This window comes from Alosa pseudoharengus, unplaced genomic scaffold (genome assembly GCF_046254945.1).
Source record: "Alosa pseudoharengus isolate Yale_2024_CS ecotype anadromous, Long Island Sound unplaced genomic scaffold, YU_APseudo_1.1 YU_APseudo_1.1_scf_6, whole genome shotgun sequence".
NCBI classification, from domain to species: Eukaryota; Metazoa; Chordata; class Actinopteri; order Clupeiformes; family Clupeidae; genus Alosa; species Alosa pseudoharengus.
In genome coordinates, this window is record NW_027468848.1 from 3,420,639 (window position 1) to 3,433,138 (window position 12,500).

At 44.8% G+C, this 12,500-nt stretch overlaps 1 protein-coding gene across 1 annotated transcript in view; it reads left to right on the forward strand.

The window, feature by feature from the left end:
* Positions 1–12,500, forward strand: part of dab2ipa (DAB2 interacting protein a) — a 178,960-nt gene that overhangs the window by 56,274 nt on the left and 110,186 nt on the right. The window contains exon 2 of the mRNA XM_076269830.1: positions 4,284–4,387. Within this exon, the coding sequence (XP_076125945.1) occupies positions 4,284–4,387 (104 nt within the window). The remainder of the gene's footprint in view (positions 1–4,283; positions 4,388–12,500) is intronic.

A 12,500-nucleotide genomic window follows, 5' to 3' on the forward strand; every position in this document is an offset into this window, starting at 1 on the left:
GAGTACTCCTCTAGAGCCAAGTCCAGGCCAGCTCATTTCCTCTAGAGCCAAGTCCAGGCCAGCTCATTTCCTCTAGAGCCAAGTCCAGGCCAGCTCATTTCCTCTAGAGCACTCCTCTAGAGCCAAGTCCAGGCCAGCTCATTTCCTCTAGAGCACTCCTCTAGAGCCAAGTCCAGGCCAGGTCATTTCCTCTAGAGTACTCCTCTAGAGCCAAGTCCAGGCCAGCTCATTTCCTCTAGAGCCAAGTCCAGGCCAGCTCATTTCCTCTAGAGTACTCCTCTAGAGCCAAGTCCAGGCCAGCTCATTTCCTCTAGAGCCAAGTCCAGGCCAGCTCATTTCCTCTAGAGCCAAGTCCAGGCCAGCTCATTTCCTCTAGAGCACTCCTCTAGAGCCAAGTCCAGGCCAGCTCATTTCCTCTAGAGCCAAGTCCACACCAGGTCATTTCCTCTAGAGCACTCATGTTATGTAGCTCGAGGTTATGAAGCAGGAATGTGTTGAACCAACTTTAAGATGGGACAGGACAATAGATGACATCAAATATATCAAAATGGCATCAGTAGCATCACTTTGCTACTGCATTCATTGCGCGTGGTTTGTTTGGGGTGGAATAAGGGTGTTTGCCGGTATCATTAAATATTGTCATTGGCTATAAAAGTGTTCTAAAAGTGTCTATAACATAATTGGAGTCTGGTTCATTTGATTTGATCAGGCGTCAGAGGTTTCTAAACCACACCACACCCTTACCATAACAACTTTCTGATTGGCTGTGGCTGCAGCAGAGGCGGGACTTCCTGCCTTGTCTGTGGTTGCTTCCTGTGACTGTCTTTTTGGGGTGGTGTAGGAAGCCATTGGTGCCCTAATGTCATTGGTCATAGGAGCGGTGCTCTAATTTCATTGGTCATGGGAGCAGTGCCCTAATGTGATTGGTCATGGGAGCGGTGCCCTAATGTGATTGGTCATGGGAGCAGTGCCCTAATGTGATTGGTCATAGGAGCGGTGCCCTAATGTGATTGGTCATGGGAGCAGTGCCCTAATGTGATTGGTCATAGGAGCGGTGCCCTAATGTGATTGGTCATGGGGGCAGCGTGTTAGTGAGTGTGTAATGATTGTCCTTTCGGAGATGGCGGATGGGGCAAAGTGGTTAGAGGCGGAGCTTAATGGGGGCAAAGTGGTTAGAGGCGGAGCTTAGTGGGGACAAAGTGGTTAGAGGTGGGGCTTAATGGGGGCAAAGTGGTTAGAGGAGGAGCTTAGTGGGGGCAAAGTGGTTAGAGGCGGAGCTTAATGGGGGCAAGGTGGTTAGAGGAATCACAGTCTACCATTCCATCCCAAAGCCCCAGCCAGACTGCAATAGATTAGTGTTGAAAGACCATGGAATGCTTATTCAAATGTTAAAACAATTACAAGTGAAATAACCACAGGCACCACGAAACATCATTCGAAAAATTAATTGGAGCTTTTGAGGCTCCAAGCGGCTGCAGGTTAAGTCTTTAGCCTGAAGAGGGCGCCACAGTGTGCAGGTTAAGTCTTTAGCCTGAAGAGGGCGCCACAGCTGGGTGCAGGTTAAGTCTTTAGCCTGTAGAGGGTGCCTCAGTGTGCAGGTTAAGTCTTTAGCCTGAAGAGGGCGCCACAGTGTGCAGGTTAAGTCTTTAGCCTGTAGAGGGCGCCACAGCTGGGTGCAGGTTAAGTCTTTAGCCTGTAGAGGGCGCCACAGTGTGCAGGTTAAGTCTTTAGCCTGTAGAGGGCGTTTGGCCAACGTCTGCCTTGACTCCCACTGCTTCTTAATTACACCATAATTACGCCCTGTAGCTGATGACGTCTGGCAGAAACGATGCAGTGGGCCTTTGAAGTGGACGTGTTGACACCTGTTAAGAGCATGTCGCCAATGATCAGTCAGGCTCTGCGATTACACACACACACACAGACACACAATTACACTATCAAACAGGACATGCATACTGCGATTACACACACACACGCACACAGACACACAATTACACTATCAAACAGGACATTCATGCGTACTGCGATTACACACACACAATTACACTATCAAACAGGACATGCGTACTGTAGGGCAGCTTTCTGAAAGACAGAAGACAGCTGAGGCTACGTGAGCTTTGTCAAACACTTGCTGTCTGTGTGTGTGTGTGTGTGTGTGTGTGTGTGTGTGTGTTAAACGACCTCATCAGTGTGTATCTATGATAAAAGTGTGCCAATATGCTAATAGACTCATTATGTGTGTGTGTGTGGGTGGGTGTGTGTGTGTGCGTGTGTGTGTGTGTGTGTGTGTGTTAAAGGTATATGCTAATATGCTCACATTACTTTAATTATGAGTCGGTAGGTTGTGAAATACCCTCAGGGTATGTGTGTGGGACTCTCTCCCTCCCTCTCTGTCTCTCTCTCCCTTCATTCTCTACCTTTTCTCCCTCTCCCACTCTCTCTCCCTCTCCCTGTCATAAAGAGAGAGGTGTGCATCCCTCCTCCTCTACTTCTTCTTCTTCCCCCTCTTCCTCCTCTTAATCCTCCTCCTCATCATCCTCCTCCTTTTCCTCCTCCCCCTCTTTCTCCTCTTCATCATCATCTTCCTCCTCTTCCTCCTCTTCTTATTCTTCCTCCTCTTCCTCCTTCTCCTCTTCCTCCTCTTCCTCCTCCTCCTCCTCCTCCTCCTCCTCTTCCTCATCCTGTGATTGACAGCTCTGCTTGGTGCTGCATGCTGATCAGCGTGTGCCTTCCGTCTGTGGCTGACAACTCAGCAGCATGTGACAGACAAGCTGCCTTCCCATACACACACACACACACACACACACACACACACACACACACACACATGTACAGCCAGCATGCATATACACACACACACACACACCCACACACACACACACACACACACACACACACACACACACACACACACACACATGTACAGCCAGCATGCACACACACACACACACACACACACACACACACACACACACACACACACACACACACACACACACACACACACACACATACACACACATGCCTGCTGGCCTGAGTGAATTATGCTGTTTTATGCTTTTGCGTGGAATCGACGGCGTACCCCACAGACCCCTCTGCATCGCCACAAACCCCCTCACACACACACACACACACACACACACACACACACACACACACACACACACACAGACCCCTCTGCGTCACCACAAACCCCTCACCGACCCCTCCGTCATAGCTCGACGTGCAACAAATTGTAACTTCGCGTCGAGGGGACGCAGACCGCAAGGACTGTGATTGGTCAACTCGTCCTGTGTGCTGATAGTCGGTGTTTCAAGCAGCCTACTGTGGGGAGTTAGCTACATGCTAGTTCACTGACATAAGCTTTGCAAATGCACTCGGGGTTGTCCGTTTGTGAAGTGTCTATTTGTCAGTAACGTTTTGAAATTAGCACTTCGCCAGCAAGCAGTACTTTGTGGGCAGTTGTGCTAAAGTTCGCTTGCTACCATAGTTTAAACTGGCTGGCAGACACCTGGCAAATACCCTCAGACTTATTTGCTGGTTATAGTAACTAGGTCAATGGATTATACGGTGTCTATTTTTCGATACTTGTACAAAATCTAAGCAAGAAAAGGCCAAACAAGTAAGATAAGACAAAATATTTTATCACTACAGTCTATGGGGGTTTGCCATTCTGAGTACCGTCTATGGTTTCGGTGTGTGTGTGTGTGTGTGTTAGCGTGTGATCATTGACAGTCGTGTGTGTGCCCCATCATTTGTTCCACAGTTGCCCACTGTCGCATGTGCATGTGTTGACAGTGTGTGTGTGTGTGTGTGTGTGTGTGCATGTGTGCATATGTTCCAGAGCCGCCCCTGAGTGTGTGTGTATGTGTGTGCGTGTGTGTGTGTGTGTGTGTGTGTGTGTGTGTGTGATTATTGAAACTGATGTGTGTGTGTGTGTGTGTGTGTGTGTGTTTCAGAACCGCCCCCTGAGCGCGTGTGTGTGTTTCAGAACCGCCCCCTGAGCGCGTGTGTGTGTGTGTGTGTGTGTGTTGATGTGTGTGTGTGTGTGTGTGTGTGTGTGTTGATGTGTGTGTGTGTGTCTTGATGTGTGTGTGTGCGTGTGTTTCAGAACCGCCCCCTGAGCGTGTGTGTGTGTGTGTTGATGTGTGTGTGTGTGTGTGTTTCAGAACCGCCCCCTGAGCGTGTGTGGGTGTGTGTGATTATTGACACTGAGGTGTGTGTGTGTGTGTGTGTGTGTGTGTGTGTGTGTGTGTTGATGTGTGTGTGTGTGTGTGTTCCAGAGCCGCCCCCTGAGCGTGTGTGTCGGAGGCGGAGCATGCCAGGCAGCACTACAGAGAAGACCACGCCCCTGGAGGCCGGAGTCTCCACCCCCTTTAGGGTCACGGTGAGTCCCACACACACACACACACACACACACACACACACACACACACACACACACACACACATACCCCAGTAAATCATGATCAGAGTCTCGTTGAGTCTCCACCCCCTTTAGGGTCACGGTGAGTCCCACACACATACCCCAGTAAATCATGATCAGAGTCTCGATGAGTCTCCATCCCCTTTAAGTCGTCCCATAACAAAGTATAGTATAGTAGCCTAATTGCCTAATAGATAGATAGATAGATAGATACAGTAGATACTTTATTGATCCACAAGGGGAAATTAAATATCTTAAGTATTCAAATATCTTGAGAATACTTTCCGGGTCTGCTGTATAAACTCCAGTTAACAGACTGGCTTCAGTCGGACCTTTCCTGCCAGTACTGTAACACACACACACACACACACACACACACACACACACACACACATACAACAACACACACACAACACAGACACACACACACACACACACACACACAAACACGACAACATAAACAAACACACACACAAACACACACACATAACACACATACTGTGTAAGCTGCACACACATACACACACACAGCAACACACACACTGTAACACATGCTGGCTCACACATGAGCTACATGAGGGAGTTCCACGCCAGAATGAGTAAATAAAGAATATTTATTAAAGTAATATACGAAAAAGTCAGTGTAGTGAATAAAAGCAAGGTGTAGTGCGAGTGTATGTCTAGGGATGTGTTCAAACAAAACAAAAAGACGACGGTCGAGAGGAGAGGAAGCCCCTCTGCGCTTGGAACCCAGGCCTTCAAATACAGGTGCTCATCAGGGCAACACCAAACACCTGGACATCTCGGGCAACCTGCTTCACACAGAGACAGACAAGCATGAGCGCAAGTGGGCGGGGCCAGTGGAGACCCGGCAGGGTCATAACAACACACACACACACACACACGGCAACACACACATGTCAAATGCACAACTACACAACACACCCACACACACAGTGTTATATAACGCAGAGGATGAAATAGGTAAGCTGAGTTACGAGATGAGATATACAGGTGTATCAATATAGAGGTGTGTCAATATACAGGTGTTTCTATATAGAGGTGTGTCAATATACAGGTGTGTCAATATACAGGTGTGTCAAATGCACAATACATCTGCTTTCCTTCTGCAGGGTTGTAAATACTATTTATATGCTCACACTTACACACACACACACACACACACACATACACTTACATTACGCACACACAAACACACACAAGCACACAAACACACACACACAAACACACACGGATACGCACACACACACTTCAGTTGCTCTGCTGTTGCTCAGCCTTGCTCCTCCATCACCCTGCTGGTCACATGACACAGGCGTTGCTATGGTGACAGCACAGATGTGCTCGTCATACAAAGAAGCACGCTTGTGTGTGTGTGTGTGTGTGTGTGTGTGTGTGTGTGTGTCTGATCTGCTACCTCACAGTTAAAGGTATGTGTGTGTGTGTGTGTGCGTGTGTGGGTGTGTGTGTGTGGGTGTGTGTGTGTGTGTGTGTCTGAAATACTAAAGTTAAAGGTTTGTGTGTGTGTGTGTGTGTGTGTGTGTGTGTCTGGAGTACTAATGTTAAAGGTAATAATGAACAGGCTGAAGTTACCTTTTACTTTGATCACTATTTATTATCAGTGATTTGACTCTCTGACACACTTGGTGAATAAAATGGAAATAAACTTGAAAGAATGTGTCCCCTGATGGGAATGAATGATGTAAGGCACTTGTAACACTCTCTGCCTCATAACTAAATGTAAATCTAAATGCGGGATTGTACATGGATTCATATGCAGCTACTTGATCTCTGCAGGAATGTGAAGATAATAAAGCGTTACATCTCAGTGCACACGCCTTCTCTCTCTCTGCGGACCTCTGCACCTTTAATGAGCACATTACAACAGCGACAGATCCCATTAGCTTCAGCCTGGCGCTCAGGGCCCTAATATTCCCTTCTGTGTGTAGACTACACGCATAGAGTACACGCATAGAGTACACTACACATAGAGTACACACATAGACTACACTACACATAGAGTACACACATAGAGTACACTACACATAGAGTACACTACACATAGAGTACACACATAGAGTACACTACACATAGAGTACACGCATAGAGTACACGCATAGAGTATACTACACATAGAGTACACTACACATAGAGTACACGCATAGAGTACACGCATAGAGTACACACATAGAGTACACGCATAGAGTACACTACACATAGAGTACACTACACATAGAGTACACTACACATAGAGTACACGCATAGAGTACACACATAGAGTACACACATAGAGTACACGCATAGAGTACACTACACATAGAGTACACTACACATAGAGTACACGCATAGAGTATACTACACATAGAGTACACTACACACGCATAGAGTACACGCATAGAGTACACACATAGAGTACACTACACATAGAGTACACTACACAGAGAACACACATAGAGTACACGCATAGAGTATACTACACAGAGAGTACACTACACATAGAGTACACTACACATAGAGTACACTACACATAGAGTATACTACACATAGAGTACACGCATAGAGTACACTACACATAGAGTACACTACACAGAGTACACGCATAGAGTACACTACACATAGAGTACACTACACATAGAGTATACTACACATAGAGTACACTACACATAGAGTACACGCATAGAGTACACACACATAGAGTACACGCATAGAGTATACTACACAGAGAGTACACTACACATAGAGTACACTACACATAGAGTACACTACACATAGAGTATACTACACATAGAGTACACTACACATAGAGTACACTACACATAGAGTACACGCATAGAGTACACTACACATAGAGTACACTACACATAGAGTACACGCATAGAGTACACTACACATAGAGTACACGCATAGAGTACACTACACATAGAGTACACTACACATAGAGTACACTACACATAGAGTACACGCATAGAGTACACTACACATAGAGTACACTACACATAGAGTACACTACACATAGAGTAAACGCATAGAGTACACTACACATAGAGTACACTACACATAGAGTACACGCATAGAGTACACTACACATAGAGTACACTACACATAGAGTACACTACACAGAGTACACGCATAGAGTACACTACACATAGAGTACACTACACATAGAGTACACTACACATAGAGTATACTACACATAGAGTATACTACACAGAGTACACACATAGAGTACACTACACATAGAGTACACTACACAGAGTACACACATAGAGTACACTACACATAGAGTACACTACACATAGAGTACACTACATAGAGTACACTACACATAGAGTACACGCATAGAGTACACTACACATAGAGTACACTACACATAGAGTACACTACACATAGAGTACACTACACATAGAGTACACGCATAGAGTACACTACACATAGAGTACACTACACATAGAGTACACTACACATAGAGTACACGCATAGAGTACACGCATAGAGTACACTACACATAGAGTACACTACACATAGAGTACACTACACATAGAGTACACGCATAGAGTACACGCATAGAGTATACTACACATAGAGTACACGCATAGAGTACACGCATAGAGTACACTACACATAGAGTACACTACACATAGAGTACACTACACATAGAGTACACTACACATAGAGTACACTACACATAGAGTACACTACACATAGAGTACACTTCACATAGAGTATACTACACATAGAGTACACGCATAGAGTACACTACACATAGAGTACACTACACATAGAGTACACTACACATAGAGTACACTACACATAGAGTACACTACGCATAGAGTACACTACACATAGAGTACACGCATAGAGTACACTACACATAGAGTACACGCATAGAGTACACGCATAGAGTACACGCATAGAGTACACTACACATAGAGTACACGCATAGAGTACACGCATAGAGTACACTACACATAGAGTACACTACACATAGAGTACACTACACATAGAGTACACGCATAGAGTACACTACACATAGAGTACACTACACATAGAGTACACGCATAGAGTACACGCATAGAGTACACTACACATAGAGTACACTACACATAGAGTACACGCATAGAGTACACGCATAGAGTACACTACACATAGAGTACACTACACATAGAGTACACGCATAGAGTACACTACACATAGAGTACACTACACATAGAGTACACTACACATAGAGTACACACATAGAGTACACTACACATAGAGTACACTACACATAGAGTACACGCATAGAGTACACGCATAGAGTACACTACACATAGAGTACACGCATAGAGTACACGCATAGAGTACACTACACATAGAGTACACTACACATAGAGTACACTACACATAGAGTACACTACACATAGAGTACACTACACATAGAGTACACGCATAGAGTACACTACACATAGAGTACACGCATAGAGTACACTACACATAGAGTACACTACACATAGAGTACACTACACATAGAGTACACGCATAGAATACACGCATAGAGTACACTACACATAGAGTACACTACACATAGAGTACCCGCATAGAATACACACATAGAGTATACTACACATAGAGTACACGCATAGAGTACACGCATAGAGTACACTACACATAGAGTACACTACACATAGAGTACACGCATAGAATACACACATAGAGTATACTACACATAGAGTACACGCATAGAGTACACGCATAGAGTACACTACACATAGAGTACACTACACATAGAGTACACGCATAGAGTACACGCATAGAGTACACTACACATAGAGTACACGCATAGAGTACACGCATAGAGTACACTACACATAGAGTACACGCATAGAGTACACTACACAGAGAGTACACTACACATAGAGTACACTACACATAGAGTACACTACACATAGAGTATACTACACATAGAGTACACGCATAGAGTACACTACACATAGAGTACACTACACAGAGTACACGCATAGAGTACACTACACATAGAGTACACTACACATAGAGTATACTACACATAGAGTACACTACACATAGAGTACACACACATAGAGTACACGCATAGAGTATACTTCACAGAGAGTACACTACACATAGAGTACACTACACATAGAGTACACTACACATAGAGTATACTACACATAGAGTACACTACACATAGAGTACACTACGCATAGAGTACACGCATAGAGTACACTACACATAGAGTACACGCATAGAATACACACATAGAGTATACTACACATAGAGTACACGCATAGAGTACACGCATAGAGTACACTTCACATAGAGTACACTACACATAGAGTACACTACACATAGAGTACACGCATAGAGTACACGCATAGAGTACACTACACATAGAGTACACTACACATAGAGTACACGCATAGAATACACACATAGAGTATACTACACATAGAGTACACGCATAGAGTACACGCATAGAGTACACTACACATAGAGTACACTACACATAGAGTACACGCATAGAGTACACGCATAGAGTACACTACACATAGAGTACATGCATAGAGTACACTACACATAGAGTACACGCATAGAGTACACTACACATAGAGTACACTACACATAGAGTACACACACATAGAGTACACTACACATAGAGTACACTACATAGAGTACACTACACATAGAGTACACGCATAGAGTACACGCATAGAGTACACTACACATAGAGTACACGCATAGAGTACACTACACATAGAGTACACTCATAGAGTACACTACACATAGAGTACACGCATAGAGTACACTACACATAGAGTACACTACACATAGAGTACACGCATAGAGTACACTACACATAGAGTACACGCATAGAGTACACTACACATAGAGTACACTACACATAGAGTACACGCATAGAGTACACTACACATAGAGTACACTACACATAGAGTACACGCATAGAGTACACGCATAGAGTACACGCATAGAGTACACTACACATAGAGTACACTACACATAGAGTACACTACACATAGAGTACACACACACATAGAGTACACTACACATAGAGTACACGCATAGAGTACACGCATAGAGTACACGCATAGAGTACACGCATAGAGTACACTACACATAGAGTACACGCATAGAGTACACTACACATAGAGTACACTACACATAGAGTACACTACACATAGAGTACACGCATAGAGTACACTACACATAGAGTACACGCATAGAGTACACGCATAGAGTACACTACACATAGAGTACACGCATAGAGTACACTACACATAGAGTACACTACACATAGAGTACACTACACATAGAGTACACGCATAGAGTACACACACATAGAGTACACGCATAGAGTACACTACACATAGAGTACACTACACATAGAGTACACGCATAGAGTACACTACACATAGAGTACACGCATAGAGTACACGCATAGAGTACACTACACATAGAGTACACTACACATAGAGTACACTACACATAGAGTACACGCATAGAGTACACAAACATAGAGTACACTACACATAGAGTACACTACACATAGAGTACACGCATAGAGTACACTACACATAGAGTACACGCATAGTGTAGAGTAGAGTAGAAGCACAACACAACACAACACAACACAACACAACACAGCACAACACAACACAGCACAACACAACACAACACAGCACAGCACAGCACAGCACAACACAGCACAACACAACACAGCACAGCACAACACAGCACAACACAACACAGCACAGCACAGCACAACACAACACAACACAGCAAAGACGCCCCACCACAATTCAGCACTGATGTTGTGGGTCGGACTCTATACTGCTGTAAAGGCTCAATGGTTCTTGTGTGCTAAACTATATTAAACTGTCAAGCTGTCTTATAACGTTTCCACTGATGATGTGTTCTTCACCTTGTAAATGTTCAGTAAAGAAACAGTTAAGTACTGCAAGGCAACATCAAAGATGGAAGCTGGCTCATGACTCATAACTGGGGTGGATAATGTGTTGATGTTTGTTTATTCACACCACAGACCGCTCATTTGGGGCCTGCTCCCTCAGGATGGGGTGGCGTGTCCATAGTGTGTGTGTGTGTGTGTGTGTGCATGAGAGAGAGGTTGTATTAGTGGTATTAGTGTATGTGTGTGAGCGTCACAGCAACCATACAAGGGCCACCAACTCCACCGTAACGTCACTGCTATAGAGAAGATAGAGAGAGAGAGATAGAGGAGAGAGAGAGAGAAAGAGAGGGAATGAGACACAGGGCAGCTGCTCTTCTTCACTCAAATAAAAAATCCTTGGAGAACTAAGGTGTTGCAGACCAACAAAACCTTTCATTTTCTTGGAGGACCGCCTGTCATTTCTGTACAAATATGTGCGTTTCCGTGTCATGAGTGTTGTGTCTCTCTATGGCATGTTGGCATAGAGGGTCAGCATGTCCAGCTGGGTGTGTGAAGTGTTTCAGCATTATCATATCACACACACACACACACACACACATATTATGTTTCAGCATTATCATAATCTGGGTTTGAGGCTCATAATGTGTTGTGGTGGAGAGGAGGCGGGGTCAGTTTGATCTCATTATCATAATCTGGGTTTGAGGCTCATAATGTGTTGCGGTGGAGAGGAGGCGGGGTCAGTTTGATCTCATTATCATAATCTGGGTCAGTTGGGTGTTTTCCCCAAGAGCAGCAGTCTGGCCGCTCCCACTAGACATACTAGCCTGGCATGTCACGCTACGCTAACGCTTCCCTCCCACTAGAGATACTAGCCTGGCATGTCACACTACGCTAACGCTTCCCTCCCACTAGAGATACTAGCCTGGCATGTCACACTACGCTAACGCTTCCCTCCCACTAGAGATACTAGCCTGGCATGTCACGCTACGCTAACGCTTCCGTCGGACATCCAGGGCGAGCCAATCAGCGACGAGAGGGGATGACACTAGTTGCAAAAACGAAAGTGGCTGTGGTATCGAAATCGACAGTTTAGTAACAACGCCTGCAAACATCAGATAATTGCAGTTGGAA